This window comes from Garra rufa, chromosome 19 (genome assembly GCF_049309525.1).
Source record: "Garra rufa chromosome 19, GarRuf1.0, whole genome shotgun sequence".
NCBI classification, from domain to species: domain Eukaryota; kingdom Metazoa; phylum Chordata; class Actinopteri; order Cypriniformes; family Cyprinidae; genus Garra; species Garra rufa.
Window position 1 is genome coordinate 26126128 of NC_133379.1, and position 22370 is coordinate 26148497.

Consider the following 22370-nt stretch of genomic DNA (forward strand, 5'->3'; position numbering starts at 1 on the left):
CGCTTGATAAGACCCTTATTCCTTGGCTGAGATCGTGTACAGCCTTTTGAAGCTGCGTTGTTAACCTTCAATCCGTTGCCAACCATTGAAGTCCACTAAAATCGTAATTTCTTTGCGACTGATGAATGTCTTGGATGACATGGGGGTGAGTAAATTATCAGGAAATTTTTATTCTGGAGGTGGAGTAATCTTTTAAGATAATACGTTTAAAATAATATGGCAAAACACACCAATTTGCAATATCAAGCAGGAAAATTAGCTGTTTATATAAAATTTACAAATAGCCACGACTACTATTAGGGGGAAGAAAAAGGTGGATAAGAAAAAATATTAAGGTGAATTAAACATTAGTAAATAATATTAGCAACCGATTTTTATGTTAGTTGTGTAGTAATGTAGTTTTAAAAAATTTTAATTGAGTATATTTAATCCATTTTTTAGACTTTAAAGAAATAGTTAAATTTTTAGAACAAAAATGTACAGATAATGTACTCGCCCCCTTGTCATCCAAGATATTCATGTCTTTCTTTAGTCATAAAGACATTGTTTTTTTTTAAGGAAAACCTTTTAGGATTTCTCTTGATATAATTAATATGTATGGTGCCCCCGAGTTTGAACTTCCAAAATGCAGTTTAAATGCAGCTTCAAAGGGCTCTAAATGATCCCAGCCGAGGAAGAAGAGTCTTATCTAGCGAAACGATCGCTTATTTAAAAACTTTTTTTGTAAAGGGAGTTTGACCTTCTTTTCATGTTCACTTTTGGGAACACTGGTCGGTACTTTTGCAGCGATGTAGGGTGATTTTGTAGTTGGAGGAGAAAATGAGATGTGAGTTTTTTGACATACCCTAACTGTCATAAACAAGAATACACAGTTCACGCAGGCTAGACCAAGACGAGTATTTGCGGTTAAAGTATTTATTTATTTTTTGTAAAAAATAACTGATCGTTTCACTAGATAAGACCCTTCTTCCTCAGCTGTTTGGAGCCCTTTGAAGCTGCATTTAAACCGCATCGGGGGCACCATAGAAGTCCCTTTATATGGAAAGAAATCCTGACACGTTTTTTTTTATCTTGGATGACAAGGGGGCGAGTACATTATCTGTAATTTTTTGTTCTGGAAGTGAACTACTCTTTTATTATTGGTGAAAATAAACATCAGTGTTGTTTTGTGAATTTGTTGTGCGTGTGTTCTCCATGGATACACTAAAGTTTAACAAATACAAAAATTTGGCCTGCGTAAGATGATGTTTTATCCAGTCTGGCTGTTGACCTAAATGAGTTTGACACCCTTGAGCTAAAGGATGTGAGCAGTTCAAAATTTATGACTCAGTATCTCTCTGGCACTCATTTAGCTTACAAGGAGTTGAGTTGTGGTGTTATTTGAAATCTGGCTCTCACTCTTTGCGTATGTCTGCAGGACGGAACAGTGCTTTTCCCTGCACCACAACCTAACAACATCCCAGTGGCAGCACCTCCAAAACAAAAGTCTGTCCAGGAGCTGGAGAAGGAAAAGGCATCTGCAGTCTCGCCCTTCAGAGCCACCCTCAACACGGCTGGGCTTTACTCCGGAGGTAAATCACAGTCCGGTCGCCGTCCCTGCCTTCCTCTTCCCGCCGGATCTCCCCTGGGGTTAATATGAAAGCGGCTCCCCATGTGTTTTAAGAGGAAGAGACCGCTGCATTGGTGGTCTCTGACACTGAACTATTTTAATAAGGTTGTCGTGTACGGTTAAAACGGCCCCCCTTTATTTCCTTTGAGATTAATTCCGATTTTTATTTTCTTCCTTTTATCCACTGAACAATCTGCATTGCTCAGAAATCCCAAAAATAGCAGCTCCCCTGTTTGGCCGCTTTGTCCCAAGATGTGATTAGTCTCCAAAGCCCCGCTAAACTAAACGGCGCACAAATGAATTCTATTGGTTGCAGACGCCTGAGGACCACTTGTGTGAGGAGAGGCAACTTTGGCTTCACATCAAAGCGCTCACTTCCTCACTCAGACAAGCCGCAAATACAACTCGCACGTAAATAAACACCGGCTGATAAACAAACATGCAAATGAGATCTTCCTGCCCTTTCATGGTTTTCCTGTATCTGTGTGAGCTTAGGTGCAGGGAATCCTGACTTGCTCGGAAGGCTCAAATCGTTGCCTTTTGAAATCGCGATTGGTCACCTAATTGCAGCGCAAGCTGTTTTATTTTCCACATCACCTTGGCTCGTTCTGGCATCTAAATGCCAGGAACCTGGGATGATAAAATGGTGGTTGTGTTGCTCCTTCCCTCCTGCTGTGTATGTCTGTCATGGTGGAGAGGTTTTCTTACCCACATGGTCAATGACTTGTCTGTGTGTTGGCAATAACAAAATGGTTATTTAATAATAATAATAATAAATACTGGTATTATAGTTATATTCATAGTTATAAATCAATAAATAAAAATTATTATATACTTTGTTATATAATTATATGCTTAAATTATATACTTTGTTTACACTCCTGTTTGGGATCAGTAAGATTTTTGATGATTTTAAAGAAGTTTATGCTCATCAAGGCAGATCAAAAATTGATTTGATCAAAAAAAAAAACAAAAAAAAAAACAGCAACTTTAAAATAACAGTTTTCTATTTTTTGTGCTTTAACATAGAATTTATTCCTGTGAAGCAAAGCTAAATTTTCGGCATCTTTATTCCAGTCTTCAGTGTCGCATGATCCTTCACAAATCATTTATAATCAATTTTGGAAACTTTTTTCTTTTGCTTAATATTTTTGGGATCTGTGATACTAAATAAAAAGTTTAAAAGAATAGTATTTTTTTCAAAATAGAAATTTAGTGTTATAACACACTACTATTCAAAAGTTTGGATCAGTAATTTAAAAAAAAAATTTTTTTAAAGAAATGTAATACTTTTATTCAATAAAAGTGATTAGTATATTATATTTTTAGAAAAATATATATTTTGAATAAATGCTGTTCTTTTTAACTTTTTATTCATCGAAGAATCTTGAAAAAAGAATCACAGTTTCCAACATTTATAATAAAAGTAGTCGGGCATTTTAAAAATGATTTCTGAAGGGTCATGTTATACAGAAAACTGAAGTAATGACTGGTGAAATTTCAGCACTTCATCACAGAAATAAATTATATTTTAAAGCTTATTAAAATAAGAAACGCATATTAGAAATTGCAATCATTTTTCTCAATATTAGTTTCTGTAAAAATCTTACTGATACCTAACTTTTGAACGGCAGTGTATGTTATCTATATGTTTCTATGTGATATATTTATAATGATAAAATAATGATTATTATAATATTTATAATACTTGAGTGGGTGATTTTATATATAAATAGATACAGACATTATCATGATTATTGTTTTATTCATTTTTTTATTTATAAATAAACAATGAAATCTCCCCTTTGGGCAGCCGTGGCCTAATGGTTAGAGATTCGGACTTGTAACCCAAAGGTTGCAGGTTCGAGTCTCAGGTCCGGCAGGGATTGTAGGTGGGGGGAGTGAATGTACAGCACTCTCTCCACCCTCAATACCACGACTGAGGTGAGTCCCTTGAGCAAGGCACCGATCCCCCAACTGCTCCCCGGGCGCCGCAGCAATGGCTGCCCACTGCTCCGGGTGTGTGTTCACGGTGTGTGTGCGTTCACTACTGTGTGTGTGCACTTGGATGGGTTAAATGCAGAGCACAAATTCCTTGTATGGGTCACCATACTTGGCCTCACTCACCCCCCTTTTATATTTACCAAAAAGTAATTATGTGAAGTTTTTTTTTCCCCCAGCTCAATACACATTTATTTTTTATTTTAAGTGCTTTAAAATTTACTGCAGCCGACAGCAGATGTACCGTATGTTAGAGTTGAGGTGGCACGTGTACATGACCCACAGCAGTGTTGATGTTTTGAGAGGATTATGGGATGTATAAACAGGGCACGTTGCCCCTGGCACTCGGCTGATTTGTCTGAGCAGTCAAGCAGTCAAAATTACCTTAACTGAAAAACAAACCTATAATGTTTGACATCTTGTTATTTCTACTCAGGTCTGGCTTCAGCAATCGGTCTTGGGTTGTGTGCTCCCAATGCTGCTTTCACTCAGATGGTTACAACCTTTGGCCTGGCGGGAATCGTGGGATACCACACCGTATGGGGCGTGACTCCTGCACTTCACTCCCCACTTATGTCTGTTACAAATGCCATTTCTGGTAAGTTAGTAAATCAAGTGCACAACCAAAGTGAAAATATTTGCTTGTGATATGTCCACCTAAATTTTTTTTACAAAAGTCCATAGAAAGCACATTAAATGCAAGTAAAGTGTCTAGTTTTTTAAGGTTTCAAAAACTTTTTTGGAGAATGAAATGTCAAAATTTGATTGAAATAATGTTACTTCGTCATTCAGTGGAACACAGTATTTATGTAAAAATTCAAACTACATGCTTTTTCTGACTTGTACATATTAAATTGTGTTTTGTTTTAAATGAGTAAAATCTTACTGACAAATGGGCAAAACCTAGGTGGCAAATTTTTAATTTTAAAAATTTAGAGCTACAACTAATTAGTATTTGGGGTGAAAGTAATTCATTTTTTAATATGTATAAATTGATTTTTGTTTTAAACATGCCTGACAAGATTGTTACACTGAATGACATTTTATTGGGTGTTTTCTGTAAATGAAAAATACACCCTGAAAAATGTTTTCAGAAAATGTATATTTATTTTCTTGCTCAGAAAATCAAAAACAAAAATGCAATTAAATTAAACAGAAAACTTTTTTTTAAATATTTTGTTTATATTGGAAAAACGGCAATTTAAAGCAGTATTACACTTATTGCTTTTATGCCTAAACCCTTTTTTTTGTCTTTAACCCTTATATATAATATGTATATTATATATTTTTGCTTTAACAATGTAATCAATAATCTATTTAATAAAGCCAAGTATGAATCTTATTAAATTAGTGTTTAATGGTAACTCAAGGCAGTAACAATTTAAACTATATATTTCATTTGTGAACTTATGTTCAGCTATTCTTTTTAATAGTTAACTTTTGACTATTTTTGAAATTTTCAGATCATCATTTATCAAAGCTTTGTAAATATTGGTCACAGACACAGATTTACTTTTAAATTTCATCAAGCTTACTCACTAAAAACTCCCACAGGTCATGTTTTAGTGTTTTAAGGCCTTTTTAAGTCTTATTTTGACGTAACAAAGTGTTTATATCTAAATGTGAAAAGTAAAAGAGTGTCACAGGGTCTTATTTTATCACAAGCAAAGGTCATCAAAGTGCTTCGCTTTTTTCATCCTAGTTTGCCCTTTAGCTATGGAGGGCTCTCAAGTGGGTGTGAATTACCCACTTGCTTTAATGGGCAGAAAATGTCACCTAATTTTTTTTTTCTTCCCACCCTTGAGTTAGTGTCTGATGTGCCGACATAGGCCACCCGTTAAGTGGTGAATTCAGCTCTTCATTAGTCTAGACTTAAGGACCCAGGATTCAGCTGTGTTCAGAAGGCCACACCATCATCAGCCAGGCAGATCAAGGATGCTTCTGTGCTTCGTTAAGCTTTTATTCATTTCTCTCAGCGGGCTGAGAAACCAGGAAAGGTTTCATTGTTTTTAACACCACCAAGCCCTTGGTGGTCTGCATTAAAGTGTCCTTTATGTCAAGAGAGCTATAAACTTCACATTGAGAGTGTGGGGAATCAACCGAAGCAATTAGTTTCCTTCGACCTACTGCACACTTCCTGTGAATTACTTTATTAGTCTTGTTGAGACAGTCTCTTGCTTTTCTTTGTCGTTTTCACGTATGAGGTGTTACATATTTGACAGTTATTGAACTGTGTCTTTCACAGGCCTGGAAATGTGAGCGAGTTGGAATTCACTTTTTTCGGTGCCAGAAGTAATGAAGCTCTCACAAAAGTGACCGAGACGTTAAGCCACTAATGTGGAATTTCTCATTCTCATTGAAAGTGTGGGAGAGCTTTTCCAGAAGCGTAAAGTTACTCCTTTGCTCCTGGTGGAGTAGAGTTCTCTTGCTCTTTAATCTACCTGAAACTGGTGAATCAGAATGACTCCACATCGCTTGATATGGACGTTTGAACATCACCTGATCCAAGGAATCTGTACTGATGAACTTGGGCTATTAGATATTGGTTTTGCTTCGACGTTGTGGTGACCTAATGGTTGTGTCATTGCCTAAAACAGCCCTGCTTTCCAAACATCTCATCGCTTTATCCTCAGTGATCACAGAAAGTTCGAAACACTATCCAGCCATTAGAACAATGGCTATCCATTTGTGGATTTCGAGCAGACACCGGCATCTTTCATTTTCATCCAACGGTTTTATTTTACAGATATCCAGACCTTTGCATGTGTGGGTGCGTGTGTGGCGGTTCGTGCCTGCGTAGGTTTACAAATCGTCTGTTGCGTTTCCTGCAGTGTTGTGGTAGCGTGCTTTTGGCCTGCGAGCTGGTCTGTGATCAATTGTTACTTCAGAATTACAAAGTGAGAGGAAATGCTTCCCAACAGTTACACACTCCATTGACTTAAGATACCGCTAACTATCAGGGCCACCTCAGGTTTGGTCAGTCGAGTCAATGCCGCGGAAGCATTTGAAAACGATTAAGGAGGTGATGGTTATCAGATTTCCCTTGGGGATGCCAGTGTTGTCCTCGTTAATACCCGATCAAAATGAGTTACAAACAACTTGTTGTGAGTGCTGAGAGTGCGGTGCCAGTGTCAAGCACATTACGTCAGATTTCTAGTGAAATTGTGCGTTGTTAGACGTGAAAATGCCTGGAACAGTTGTCATAAGCTTTGTTTTTCTCACTAGAAATAGTAACAGTTTTGAAGCAAAGCTGTAAACCAATGCACAATGCAAATATTTATCTATATGTTTCATTAGTCAGCCTGGATGCAGTAACTAGTCAAAGCAAAATAAATTTCTCACATTAACACAGTTTATTCACTATAGGTTGGAAAATCGTAATAAAATATGACAAGAAGAGTTAAACTGTATCAGAACATATTCTTCTTGATAATGTCAGATAACTTTGATAAAAAGGTATGTAATGGATTACAATCAGCCAAAAATTCAGACAACTGTTAGTATGACAGTATTCAATATCAATACTATATTAATACTTTGTTGACCAATTACCAAGCAAATAAAGAAAAACACTTAAGCAAAACACGGTCAGATCAAAGTGTCTGAATAATTTTTGGTCCCAATTTTTATCAGTTTTACTCGAAATCCACTGTATGAAGAATTTTTGGGTATAATATGTCAGAGTTTACTTTATTTTGCTATCGTCACTTACATAAATGAGCTATAGTGTCCTGCACCAACTAATAAAAACAAATATAAAAAAATATGTCTAGTGTCTGAACAATTTTGTGGTTTGACTGTACATCTGTCTCAAAATCGTTCTCCAAAGACTTAGATCTTTTTTTTGCAATCCGTGTCACTAATATTTGTGTAGTTTATGTAGTATCTAGGATGGAAAGTATAGTAGCTCTTATTAGCATTATGAAAAAAAAAAAAAAAAAGATTTAATTGTTTTAATTAAACTGCATTTTATTTAAAAATGTATTAGTGAAATTAAAACATTATTTATTATGTTTTATGCATTATTTGTTTATTTATGCGTTAACTTATTTTTAGAATTAAAACTGAAAAATAGCTTTTCATGAGAATGCATCACTAATTTTGAATGGCTGAAAGAATGTATAATTTTAATTAAAAAAAATAAAATTCATATAATTTTAAATGTATGCATAGCATTCAAAATTAGTGGTTTATTCTGATAAAATTTAATATTTTTTGCAATCAAACCTTTTATTTTAAAATTAAAGTTATTTAAATTTATTTTTTAGAAATTAACTTTCTACATTCCTTTAGCCATTCGAAATTAGTAATATTCTCATGAAATGTTTTTTTTTTTTGCAGCAAGCCTTCAGTTTTAAGAAATAACTACAAAAAATATATATTTAAGGCAAAAGTTATTTTTTAAATTAAAATGAATTTGTATTTAAATCCATTTTATGTATTTATTTTAATTTAAGATTATTTTATTTCAGAACTACGCTGTTTGAAATTAAAAGTATTTTTGATTTTTTTTTTTTTGGTAACACTTGAATATTTACTAATGCATTATTAAACCATAAATGATTGTGTTAACAATAGGTAATACAAATAAATAATAAATACTGTAATAAATGTATTGTTCTCATTGTTTGTTCATGTTAGTTAATACATTAACATTAACTAATGGAATCTTATTGTAAAGTGTTACCATATTTTTTTTATAATTTGTTACAATTTAAATACAATTTATTTTTGTTTGCTTGTGAAAATAACGTGGATGCCGTTTGTTTTCAGGTTTGACTGCTGTTGGTGGCCTCTCTCTCATGGGTGGTGGATTGCTTCCTAGCTGCACGGCCGAGACCCTGGCCGTACTGGCTGCTTTCATCTCCTCTGTCAACATTGCTGGTGAGTGCACTGAACACACGATCCTGTACCTGCCAACAGGCAAGATAAAACATTGCTAAAATGTCGGAGGCTGAAAGTCGAGTACGATTACAGATGCGAGCAGGTGAGGGCTCTGTACTCGGGGCCGCTCGCTGCCCTCTGGCTGCCCCGCATCTTGCGTTCGTGAGAAGAGCGGCGTATTCCGTTCCTTCCAGGTGGAATAGTTTAGTCCGTCAAACCTCACACCTGAAGCAGGAAATGTCAGCGCGGCAGTTTTGCTTCAAAGAGCCTCGGTCATGTCATAAATCAGGCTCTGCTCAAAACCAACCAACAGGGCCATTAAGGAGGAAAAAGGAAAAAAAAGGCTTGAAGTGGGCAGCTGGCCAATATGCCATCCTGAATCCAATGACCCCTTCGTTCGGCTGGCCAAGACGCCAGTCCAGGTCAGAGGGTGTGTTAGTGATTTAATGGCATGCTACTAGGCTTTTGCAGACATTTTTCATCATGCTCCAATAACAGCTTTTTGATATGTGTTCCAGCGCACATAAAGTGTCTGAATTTATATATTTATCTTCTCAGAAGGCAGGTGTTTAATTTCAGTTGAAGGATGGTTTTTGTTATTTCCATTCCTCATACACAGTGTTTCGACCCGCAGTCCCATTACCCATAAACCGTAGAGTTAGAAATATGGACATTCTGGTCGCTTTTTCCTATCCTCTTTTCGACCATTTTTATTGTTACAAGTGCATGCAGGGAAAAAATAACAATTGCCCTTTCCAATTTAATTTCAATAAAAGACAAGGAATTTATGGTGAACCTGCTCCATTAATGACAGGAATGAAAACATATTTTATTCTTTGGCCCTGGCTGTAATGTCTGGATATCCTTCACATTTAATTGTGGGAAAAACGGAACGTTCTTTTTAATGCTGTATATGTTGTGTTCAACCGTCTGAGTGCATTTACTTCTGAGTTCAAATATTTCACCGGGATCCCCAGAGGAACGGGTCACTAAGGTTCTAGTGAAACTGGATATCCGTCTGAGTTTCAAATGAAAAGCTTTGGTTTGGTAATCGTCCTAGTAAGTTGCTTAGCTAGGACAGCGTAAGCCAGGAAAATTAATGTAAATGCAATCACATGGCGGTTTAAAAATACTTTGCTAATGAGCAACAGATGAGTGACTCCCGTCATTCTTCATGGCATCCCTCTGCAACTCAATTAGGACATTTTACACACAGAAATGACTTGCTGTTTTGAAAAATATCAGTCATTTTATTGCTTAAAATGAATTTAAAAAATTTGATGTTGACAATATCATCCTTTATTCATACCGCTTTTTTATTTTTTGATAAGGTGGTTTCTTGGTTACTCAGAGGATGTTGGACATGTTCAAGCGGCCCACTGATCCTCCAGAGTACAATTACTTGTATCTTCTTCCTGCTGGTTTGTTTGTTGGAGGTTATGGGGTGGCTCTTCAAAGTGGCTACAACATTGAACAGGTATGAGTGCATTACTTAAAATTAATTGCAACTTGGGCTGGGCGATAAAATGCTAACAAGAGTTCAATAGATGTTCGATATAGTGTTTATACAGCAAAAGTGGATAGAATGGTCCTACTTTTTTTAACACGCCACTCAGATAGTTTTTTCTGCTCTGCTCAAAGTTTGAATGGCACCACAGCGCAAGCTTATTACAGCAGATGCTTTTACTCAATGAGAAGTCTCGGTCACATGACCACCAAACAGTGCTTTGAGATTCATTGTAAAGCTCTTGAATTGAGCTGAAAAATAACACAATGGACTTGGGGATATAAACTAGGCGATTTGTATATTGAAAAGCCTTCTGACTGTATGGTTGCACAGAGTGTTTCTCTTATTGGTCCGTGACATTTGATCCAGCTTTAAACTGTAGTAATCAACATTTGAAGTGGATCAAAAAAGTGGAAAATCAAAGTTGTCCTAAGACAAGAACTGGTATTCTTTTGGTCTTAGGACAACTTTGTTGAAAGCTTTCATATGGTATCATAAGGTAAAAAAATTCACCATGTGTTGGGTTTTCTTAGATCGCATCACATAGTTACAGTGAAGACAGCAGTAAAACTATTACAAATCATTTTTGTTAATTAAAATAAAGCTAAAATAAAAAAAAAAACATTTTTGTTTACACTGAAGTGCTAAAACTACTAAAATATAACTGAAATAAAAAAATTAATTAAGGCAACATAGAACTACAGTCAAACCAATTTATTCAGGCACGAAATATAATTTTTGATATTTTTTTTTTACTAGTAGGTGCTGGACACTATAGTTCATTTATGTAAGCGAGGATAGCAAAATAAAGTAAACTCTGACATATTATACCCAAAAATTCTTCATACAGTGGTCTACCAGAAAAATTGATACAAAAAATGATTCAGACACTGTTTTTTCTTTAATTGCTAATGTGACCTTTTTACACCACAGACTGAACAAAATTAAGCATTGCTTGGTAATTGGTCAACAAAGTATTGATAGATTGTGTAAATATTGTCATACTAACAGAATTTTTTGGTTGATTGTAATCCGTTACATACCTTTCTGTCAAAGTTATCTGACATTATCAAGATGAATTTGTTCTGACACAGTTTAACTCTAAATTCTTGTCATATTTTATGACCATTTTCTAAACTACAGCGAATAAACTCTGATAATGTGAGAAATGTTGAAGGTGTCTGAATAAATTTGGCTTTGAATGTATATGTAATGTGTATATAAATAAGTTCCTGAAAATAGAGTCTTATACTGTAGTTGTGCAAAAGAGAAATGGATTCTGGAAGATTTGTTTCTGACTTCTTGTAAACCTTCTCTTGTGCGTAGATGATGTACTTGGGCTCTGGCTTGTGCTGCGTGGGGGCTCTTGCGGGTCTGTCCACCCAGTCCACGGCCCGTCTCGGTAACACCCTGGGCATGATCGGAGTGGCTAGTGGCATTGCCGCCACCTTTGGAGCACTGAAACCTTCCCCTGAGCTCATGGCACAGATGAGTGCAGCCATGGCGGTGGGTGGCACTGCTGGTGAGTACACATGTGTGCATTTCTTCTTTAGTCAGCGGCCTTTGAACCTCCAAGTGTGTGAATGTGAATGCCACATGACCTTGTGATTTCCCCGCAAAGCCAGGTAATGGTCATCAGGTCGTGTGAGTCACACAGCACGGTATCACGCTTTGTAGCCAGTCATGTCTAATCTAAATTGCTAATTATTCCTGGAAACCTGCTGGAATGTAGTTTAAACCGTCCCGACCAGCCCCAGCTCAAACCAGAAGTCTGCTTGATTCCAGATGCTTCCACCCTGAGGTCTCAGCCCGCCCCAAACATGCCCCCCACACACCCTTCCCCCAACCTGCACTCCAGATTCACATCAACACACATGCACCGCTTCTTGGGATGTGACCCGTTTACCAGCAGGACTGAATTCCCCTTTCTTGTTTGCAGGTTTGACCATCGCCAAGAAGATCCAGATTTCGGACCTGCCGCAGCTCGTTGCTGCTTTCCACAGTCTGGTGGGTTTGGCGGCCGTGCTCACCTGTGTGGCAGAGTACATGGTGGAGTATCCACACTTCGCAACCGATCCTGCTGCCAACCTCACAAAGATCGTGGCTTACCTGGGGACCTACATCGGTGGAGTCACCTTCAGTGGATCTCTGGTGGCTTATGGCAAACTTCAAGGTCCTAATTGTTTGTTTGGTTATACAATAACAATTAATGAGATGCCCGACAATTAAACAGTTCATCCAAAAGTGATAATTCTGTCAATTTAGTCACCCTGCACAAACTATGTTGTTTTGTCCATACTATAAAAGTCAATGAGGCCCAGAGAAATTTTGTCAAAATATCATCTTTTGTGTTCACAAACCATTCAGGTTTGGGACAAAATAAGGGTGAGTAAACAATGACAGATTTTTCATTTTTGGGTGTGTGATTTAACCAGTCCTCACAATTTTTAAATTTATCAGAAAAACAACCCGATTTTTCAAAAGAGTAAGTTATTATCAATATCACTAATAATAATATATCAATTAATAAATACGAATATTTAAAAAAAAAAAATCCCTCATAAATCATACTAACATTATTATTGTAATATTTAACTGTTCAGTTAAAAAGTTTTAAAAATATAATATAGGTATTATAGGAATAATAAATAAATGGATTCATAAAAATATTAAATTGTTGTTATTATTATTATTATTATTATTATAGTAACATTATGATTGTAATATTTATAATAATAAATATATAAATACAAAAATTAAATTAAATGTTGCTGTTACATCACTATTATACTAACATTATTGTAATATTTAACTGTTCAATTGAAAAGTTTAGCAAATAAATAAATATTAAATTGCATGTTGCTATTATTACATACCTTTTATATTAACATATTATTGTAATATTTAACTGATCAATTTAAAAGTTTAATAAATATAAATATTAAATTAAATGTTATTACTATTATAGTAACATTAATGTTGTAATATTTATAATATAAAATATATATATATATATATATATATATATATATATATATATATATATAAATACAAATATTAAATTAAATGTTGCAAATATTACCATTACTATTATACTAACATTGCTATTGTAATATTTAACTGTTTAATTGAAAGGAGTTAAAAAACTGAAATGTTGTTATTACATTATTATAATAAAATTACTGTTATAATATTTAGCTGTTCAATTTAAACGTTTTTAATTAATAATAATAGTAATATTTTTTTTATTTTTAGTAAAAAAAATATGTAAATAAAAAAATACAAATATTAAATGTTGTTATTACCATTACTATTATACTAAGATTATTATTGTAATTAACTGTTCAAATGAAAATAATACATTTATTTTTCTGTACAATTTTCAAAAGTTAAACCTTGGAGCTTTTATTAAAGCTTTTGACAACAGCTGGTTTATTAGCCCTTCTCATTACAAGTATTGGGAAATGTTTGGCACAAAGGAAACCCAGTGAAACATGCAACACATATTTCATTAATTCAAATGCAGCCTTGTTTATTTGAAATTTCCACTAGGTTTGATGTGGTTCAGTTTTATTTCTAATAATCGTGCAGCTCTATTAGAAATCCCAATGTCGTGGGTCCAGGTCCTCACTGTCTGGTGCGGCTTTGTTTGTTAACTCACCGGCCCACCGGTGCCACACATGCCTCATGTTTAAAGCTTGGCCAGGCGGAACCTCTCAGAATTTGGCACTAATTAGTCCCTCCGCCCCCCAGTCATTTTCCACTTGTCCCTCAAAGCTGGAACACATTATCTTCAGGAGCTTTCCCATTCCTCCACCACTACCACCGCTCTGAAGCCTGCAGGCCTACACTGATAAAGCAGATTAGGAGTCTCATTTTTATCCTTGTGAGTTTTTCTTTCAGCCTAAAAGGGGGGCCGGTGTAGAATACTGTACATAATCGCCCAATCCAACTGTATCGCTAACTTGTTACGCAGCAGATGCTGAGGAGTTATTGATTCAGCTCCTACTGAGTTTTTCCTGTGCACACATACTTGTCTCAGGCTGATGATATGTCTCGTACATATTATTATAGTTTACAGAGCGCTAGCAGCTGCTTAAAGTGCACTTTAACAACATGACATGCAGTTGTGTACTTTTGTTTAAAGCACAACTCAAACAAGCTTCTCGTTTCCAAGAAGTTCTCACCCTAATTTTATTTCACTCATCGTGTTCCCAAACAGCACATGATGTCCGGTGTACGTGCTAACCCACTTTTTGTGTTGCTCTTCTTACTCGATTTCTCCTCCTCGTGCAGGTCTCCTGAACTCGGCTCCCCTTATGCTTCCTGGTCGTCATGCGCTGAACGCCACTCTCATGGCAGCCAGTGTGGGCGGCATGATCCCCTACATGCTTGATCCAAGCTATACCACTGGCCTGACCTGCCTGGGCTCCGTGTCTGCCCTTTCTGCTGTCATGGTAAGGGGTTCACACAGTCTTTCGATTTAAATTTTTTTATTTGGTCAGGTTTTCTTTTAATTTCTTGAGATTTTGTTTTAGGGTGTTTTTGTTTTGTTTAATGGTGTTTTGTTTTGGTGTTTTCTTTAGTTTTGGGGTGTTTTTGTTTTATGGGGTTTTGTTTTGGGGTGTTATTTTTGTTTTATTTTGGGGCCTTTGTTGTCTGTTTTAGGCTGTTTGTTTTTGTGGGTTTGTTTTTAAGGATTTTTTATTTTGGGATGTTTTTGTTTTATTTTGGGTGTTTTGTTTTAGAGTGTTTTTGTGTTTTGTTTTGGGGTGTTTTATTTGTTTTAGGGTGTTTTTGTTAAATTTTGGGGTGTTTTTGGTTTGTTTTAGGGGGTTTTATTTTGGGGTGTTTTGGTTTGTTTTAGGGTGTTTTTGTTTTAGGTGGTTTTATTTTGGGGTGTTTTTGGTTTGTTTTAGGGTGTTTTTGTTTTAGGTGGTTTTATTTTGGGGTGTTTTGGTTTGTTTTAGGGTGTTTTGTCTGTTTTGTGTTTTTGTTTTGGGGTGTTTGTTTTTAAGGAGTGTTTTGGGGCGTTGTGTAATTTTATTTTATTTTAGTGTTTGTTATTTTAGGGTGTTTTGTTTTAGGGTGTTTTTGTTATTTGTTTTGTTTTAGGATATTTTGTTTTAAGGTGTGTGTGTTTTGTAAAAAAAAAAAAAAAAAACCTTAATTATCATTGTTTGAACTAGGGTTGGGCGATGTCGACCAATTTGGCATCGTACGATGTCTAATGTGAAACATCGCGATGTACGATCGTCGTAGACTGTGTAAGCAGATTTTGAGGGAATGGTGGTTGTTAAATAATTAATTCATAACGAGGCGGGGCGGGGCGGAGGATCGCGATGCCGGCTCAGCATCGTGATGTCTATCGGCCATCGGCGATGGACGATGGCATCGTCTATCGAATCGATCCAACCCTAGTTTGAACTATTGGCCAAAATGTTGAATTGAAGAAATTTTTTTTTATTATTATCAGTAACATTAATAATGTGTTTTTGTATTTGTTTGTTTGTTTTTTTAAATATGTAGGGTTTTAAAGTCTCAGATTACAGTTTTTTTTTTTTTCTTTCAGTTTTTGTACTTCTCTCTAAAATTATGCTGATAAATAGTAATAGGGAAGAAAGTGTGGTTTTTTGCATTTTTTTTCTGGACTATTGGATGTATATGTATAAATTATATATGTATATGTATATATTATTTTGGATGTTATTAATCAATTATCGATTCATTAATCGATTTTAAAGCAATAGTGTAAAAATACTGTTTATTGTGCCATTAAAAAGTGCACAATAAAACTGACTTCCACAGTATTTACTCTGAAACGTTGATGAGACTTGTCTAAATATGACATGATTCATCAGCCAATATATTGGCCTACTGCTATCATAAGTAGGGACAGTTGTTTATAAAATTGCACATTTGGTTAGTATTCCACTTAGTCTTGGTATGAGGATGTAGAGATTACAAATTTGAGTGAGGTCAGAAATTGAAAAAGACTGTGTCTGCAACTACAGCATACTCAACTTGTATTCTGCATTTCAGAACGGCGTGACTTGGGTAAACCCTACAGCTCATGAAACCTAAATCCCAATCCCTTTGGCTTTAGTTTTATTTGTTTATTTTATATAATCTATAAAAGCACACCACCATATGATGACAGATAGAAGTAAACCACAATCATGATATTTCAAAGGAAGGCTTTCGGAGTTCTGGTAAACATTGGCGTCATGAGTCTTTCGTCATTTGTCAATAATCAGGAAGCTGACATTTTTATACAGCTCCTTTTACCTCCATAAAGATAAACAATCACCTGCAGTATGGTGTCTGGCTCTTTTTACAGCAATTATTCTTCAAGTCTCCGTCTTTCTGCTTGTTCGAAGGTATTTTTTACATGATGTGTGGTAGCTGGCTTTGTTTAGGCCTGTTCCCTGAGGAAGGTACATTGTTTAATAATACAGGGATGATATCATGGACGAGTGAAACGAATACTGTGTTTTGACAAACACCTCATGCCTTAATTGAAGCCCATTGCAACCAAATCTGTGTGAAATATGTTGCTCTGGTGTGCACTATATCACATTTCCAATTTGCATCATCACCCGGTGTGGAAATGAACCGACTCGTTTCATAAAAACGGACCGTGTGTACAATGCTCATACCTCAGGCTTGTGATTTTTCCTTTTGGTGGACTTTCTTTTTGTTTAAATGCTAGAATCGAGTTACTGTTGCGCTTTGCTCACTTGTCATCGCCGTAACCTTTGATCTCCACCCTTTTCTTTCTCTCTGACCCTCTTTCTGACCCCGCTTTTCGTTTTCTTTGTAGGGCGTGACCCTGACAGCCGCCATCGGAGGGGCCGACATGCCCGTGGTGATCACAGTGCTAAACAGCTATTCCGGCTGGGCCCTCTGCGCTGAAGGCTTCTTGCTCAATAACAACTTGCTGACCATTGTGGGCGCCCTCATTGGCTCTTCTGGAGCTATCCTCTCCTACATCATGTGTGTGGTAAGTTTACAGTCTCCAAATTCACTCCATGGTTTTGTTCCCATCTCTTTTTTATGAAGTAGTTTGTGGCTTAATATTGTATTCTGAATGGTGGTCTGAACATTGTAGTTGCTGTTAGCTATTTGCTTCAGCGCATAAGCGCTAAATACATTTTTTTTATAGAATTTGTTTTTATGAATCTTTATATATATGTATATTTATATTACTGTTTCATGTTATTTAAAAAAAATAAAATAAGCACACACACACACACACACACACACACATACACACATTAAATTTAAATATGTATTATTTTAATTTATATATGAATGTACACTACTAGTTTTTGAAATTGCTTTTGTTTTATCAAGAATACATCAAATTTTGTGAAATATTAGTACAATTCTAAAATGTGACCCTGGACCACAAAACCAGTCATAAGGTTAAATTTTACAAAACTGAGATGTATACGTCATATGAAAGCTCAATAAATAAGCTTTCTATTGATGTATGGTTTGTTAGGAATAGGACAACATTTGGCCGAGACACAACTATTTGAAAATCTGGAATCTGAGGGTGCAAAAAAATCGAAATACTGAGAAAATCACTTTTAAAGTTCTCCAAATTAAGTTCTTAACAATGCATAATACCAATCAAAAATTACATTTTGATATATGTGTAGTAGGAATTTTACAAAAAATCTTTACTTAATTTCCTTATGATTTTTGGCATAAAAGAAAAATCAATAATTTTGACCCATACAATGTGTTTTTGGCTATTGCTACAAATATACCCCAGCGACTTAAGACTGGTTTTGTGGTCCAGGGTCACAAATAACTTTGCCATTTTAATGTACTCCTGTGATGGCAAAGCTGAATGTTTAGCAGCTATTACTCCAGTCTTTTCATGATCCTTCAGAAATCATTTTAATTTGCTGACTGGTGCTCAAGAAAATTTTTTTTATTATCGATTTTTACAAGATTAGTTTAATGGAAAGTTTAAAAAACCCATTTATATTACAAAAAATTACATTTCAAATAAATGCTGTTTAGTTAAACAATTTAATGCATCTTTTATTTCTGTATTGTGACTGTATTGTGTGTATCATGACATTATTCCAATTTAAAATAACAGTTTTCTATTTTTTTCTACATTTAAATAATTTATTTTTGTTGCAAATTTGAATTTTTATCAGCTATAACTGCAGAAATCATTTTAATATGCTGCTTTATCTGTGCTGCCAACAGTTGTGATTTTTTTTGAAAATTTTTGTTTTGTTTTTTGAATCTGTGATGCTTTTTCAGGAATCTTTGATCAATAAAAGTTAAAAAGCAGCATTTATTCAAAATATAAATCTTTTCTAGCAATATAAGTCTTTACTATCACTTTGTATCAATTTAACACATCCTTGCTGAATAAAAGTATTATTTCTTTCTAAGAAAAAAATCTGACCACAAATTTACACGGTAGTGTATATTGTTACAAAAGATTCCTATTGTAAATAAATACTGTTCTTTTAAATGTTTATTTATCAATAAATCCTGAAAAATATCACGGGTTCCAAAAAAATATTAAGCAATAATTAACGCAACTGTGTCTTTAGTGTCACTCGATCCTTCAGAAATTATGCTGAGAATTCATCTTTGCATAACAGGAATAAATTATATTTTAAAGTATATTAAAATAGAAAACCACTATTTTAAATTGCACAATTTTTTTTTTTACAATATTACTGTTTTTTTTCTGCATTTTTAATCAAGTAAACAGCCTTGAGCAGAAAAGACTTCTTGAAAAAACATTACAAATCTTACTTATCCCAAACTTTTGAACGGCAGTTTATGTCTTAAAGTTATTTACTAGATTTTCAGGTGCTTCTAATGCTAATGTTATTGTTTCTGTTTCAGTGATTGTTTTCAAATGAGCAAATACTTCGTTTTGATCAGTGGATCAATTCATCACACAGACCATTAACTTATCAAAACTATAAAAGGTCATGTGAACTCACTTGTGCATAACTTAATTAATATTAGATTACAGAACACATGTGTGCGAGTCTTAAAAACCTTGATCTCAAAGACTGGATGTTCCTGTTATAATGGCTCCCATGGCTTGCACCCCAGTGGGACTTGACAATTCAACACCACGGTTTAGTTTTAGGTTGGACAAATGGTATTATTTTACATGTACCCGCTTTTATTTTTCCTTCACATGCAAATTCCGCTCGAGTCATTTTGGCTATCTTTAATATCCTGCTAATAAAGTCTAAATGTCATTTGGACACTCCTTTTCTTTTTTTTACTTTTTTTTCATACTGTGCATACTGTTTTCCTCTCCAGGCCATGAACCGCTCACTGGCAAACGTCATTCTGGGTGGCTACGGCACCTCATCCACCGGCACGGGCAAGCCCATGGAGATCACAGGTACCCACACTGAGGTCAACGTGGATCAGTCGGTGGAGATGATCAAGGAGGCTCACAATATCATCATCGTCCCAGGTAATGGAGGCCCTTTGTAGCCTCACACATCTGAAACCCCTTGGTTTCAACTAGATCTGGAGCGTACCGTCAGCGACTTCAAACGATCCTTTATGTTATGTCTGTTAAAGCAACCTCGCTTCACCCCCATTACATCACGGGTAATTTTCTGACCCCTCCTGTGCGGGATAAACCCCCCAGAGTGCACCCTGAGGCCTGCTGGGACTTGTTCTAAGGTGGTCTTAAATTCTCACTGGTTTTTTTGAAGCCCTAGATACATTTGTGTGCTCTTTTTATCTGTCTGTTCTGCGTGTTGGCGGTTGGCCTCCCGTGGCATTGTTCGTGTGAGCCGAGCTGCGGAGGGTGATGTCAGGTTTATCTCTTCTGGCAAGGTCGCGCCTTGTTACTTTTGCCCACATACAGCTGACTGATTGAGAAGGATGTGTCAGATGAACTTTAACTGTGTTTACCTTCAATAGAAGTTCAGTTGGAAAATACTTTGGTTGGACCGTGACTGGTTCTATCTTAGCAGGGGCCTCCGTAACGGCCTCCAGCAACGGCAGCGACTCTCACGCTGCTTTGTTCTCCTCCACGGACTGTTTTATAGTTGCGTTTTATGGTCCGACAGCAGGTTGAGAAGATCGAGATCTTGGAGGCGACAGGACAGTGGAAAAGATGAGCGATTAGATGTGGGAATATGAACAGAAAGAAAAGGAGAAATGATAATAAACAGCACGGTCCAGAGTAAACAAGACTGCAGGGCCAAGCACAACAGAGACGGCCCTTTTATTTAAAACAAATGGCCGTCCAACACGCTCTGAGGCATCCAGATTTTTCCCTCTTGACCGTTGCCTGTTAAGCCACTGCCAAGATGTCTGAGACAGCCCTATGTTTACTGACAGCACAGACTTGAGCATCGTGAAGCCGTGGTCTGTTGGTATGAGGCACAAAGGGATGTGAGAGATTTTGGTAACATAATCAAGATTGTAGGTTCAAAAGCCTATATTCTCCATCAGTGTAGGGCCTAACAAAAAAGACTTTTTTGTTTGTTTTTAGTTTTTTGTTTTTGTTAGTTTTTGTTTTGCTTTTTATTTTTTTTATTTTATTAATGTATTTATTTATTTACATTTTTCTTTGTTTTAGTTTAGTTTTATTTTCATTTTGTTTTATTTGTTCATTTTTGTTTTTGTTCTGTTTTATTTTCTTTTTGTTTTCCGTTTTTTGCTTTCTTTTTTGTTTTATTTTACTTATTTTTGTTTGTTTTTCTTGCTTTATTTTAGTTTTTGTTCGTTTTGTTTTAATTTTTGTTTTGTTTTTCCTTTTTGTTTTATTTAATTTAGATTTTGTTTGTTCTTTTTAGTCAGTTTTCTTGTCTGTTTTTGTTTGGTTTTGTTTTTCTGTTTTGTTGTTTTATTTTATTTTTGTTTTCATTTCCTTTTTATTTGTTTGTTTTTGTTCTATTTTCTTTTTTGTTTGTTTGTGTTTCTTTTTTTTCAGTTTTTTTTGTTAGTTTTTTTTTTTTTTTTTTTTTGTTTGTTTTTTGTTTGTATTGATTATTTGTTTGTTTTTGTTTGGTCTTATTTCCATTTTGATGTATTTTTTTTCTGGGTTTTTCTTATTTTGTTTTTTAGTTAGTTTTTTTTTGGTCTTTTTCTTTTTGTGTTGTATTTTCCTTTGTTTTATTTGTTTGTTTCTGTTTTTGTTTTGTCTTATTTCCTTTGATTTATTTGTTTAGCTTTTTTGTGGTTTTTTTTTCTGGGTTTTTCTTGTTTTGTTTTTCAGTTTGGTCTTTTCCTTTTTGTGTTGTATTATTTTCCTTTGTTTTATTTGTTTGGCTTTTGTTTTTCTTGTTTTGTTTTTTAGTTCATTTTGTCTTATTTTCTTGTCTTATTTTAGTTTGTTTTTGTTTTCTTTTTTCCTTTTTGTTTTGTTTTAGTTTTTTGTTTTGTTTTTGTTTTCTGATTTTTAATTTTTGTGTGTTTTCTTTCCCGTTTTTGTTTCATTTATTTACTTATTTGTTTTTTTGTTTCTGGTTTTGTTTTCTTAGTTTTTTGTGTGAGGTGTTTATTATTATTTTTTTTAACTTTCTTTTAGATCCATAGTTCAGATTTTTAATGTTGATTTCTTAAAGTATACATAAAAAATACATTAGTCATTTATTATTATTATTATTATTATTATTATTATTATTATCAAAATATAAACTGTTTTGTTTATAGTTCTTTATAATTCTATTCTAAGTGATGCTTCAAAAGTCTATCTAGCCAGCTAGATAATGTTAACCTGATTTCAACTGCAGAATTCACATTGTTCAAATCATGAAAGGTGCCAAATGATAAGTCCATTCTTTTTGTTGAGCCCTGGACAGCTAAATAACACGTAATTGAACCCACTTAAGTTTTCTCTCCTCATTCACCATTAAATCCATCCATCAACCTCCACTGCGTTGTCTGTCCTTTTAGTGTATTTTGAATGGGGTTCCCTTGACTGCTCAGTCTTTACACTGAGTAAGCAATAGCCTTGTTTCCATTTCCGCATTTTCGTATAATTTTAAGTAGTCATAGTTAGTTTAGTTGATTGACAGCTGTGAAAACATTTAAGACTTTTCTGTTTAAGCGTGGAGTTTGCCAACCATGGCTGTTTTCCCAAGGAGAAATGTCTTTTTGTTTAAAAAAAAAAAAAAGTGCTGTAAAGAAATCATTAGGAGCGAGGAGGGTTAGTCGGCACACACCGTGACATGCTTGTTTAAGCAGGAGGATTTGAAGGCTGTTGTGACAAGCCTATCAAAAGGTGTCAGCAGTAACCGAGGCTTTAAACTGACTGGCGTGAGGAATTTATATTCGTTTTTCTTACTTTGTAGTGCTAAATTGGTTATTGGTGACGCATTGATAAGTCTTTGTCTTTGTTGC

The 22370-nt window shown here is 35.0% G+C and overlaps 1 protein-coding gene across 1 annotated transcript in view; it reads left to right on the top strand.

Moving 5' to 3' along the window:
• Positions 1-22370, top strand: part of LOC141292712 (NAD(P) transhydrogenase, mitochondrial-like) — a 62816-nt gene that overhangs the window by 23313 nt on the left and 17133 nt on the right. Inside the window, exons 10-18 of the mRNA XM_073824752.1 lie at positions 1418-1571; positions 4047-4208; positions 8384-8494; positions 9826-9971; positions 11328-11523; positions 11941-12174; positions 14298-14458; positions 16825-17004; positions 19323-19482. Coding sequence (XP_073680853.1) covers positions 1418-1571; positions 4047-4208; positions 8384-8494; positions 9826-9971; positions 11328-11523; positions 11941-12174; positions 14298-14458; positions 16825-17004; positions 19323-19482 — 1504 coding nt within the window. The remainder of the gene's footprint in view (positions 1-1417; positions 1572-4046; positions 4209-8383; positions 8495-9825; positions 9972-11327; positions 11524-11940; positions 12175-14297; positions 14459-16824; positions 17005-19322; positions 19483-22370) is intronic.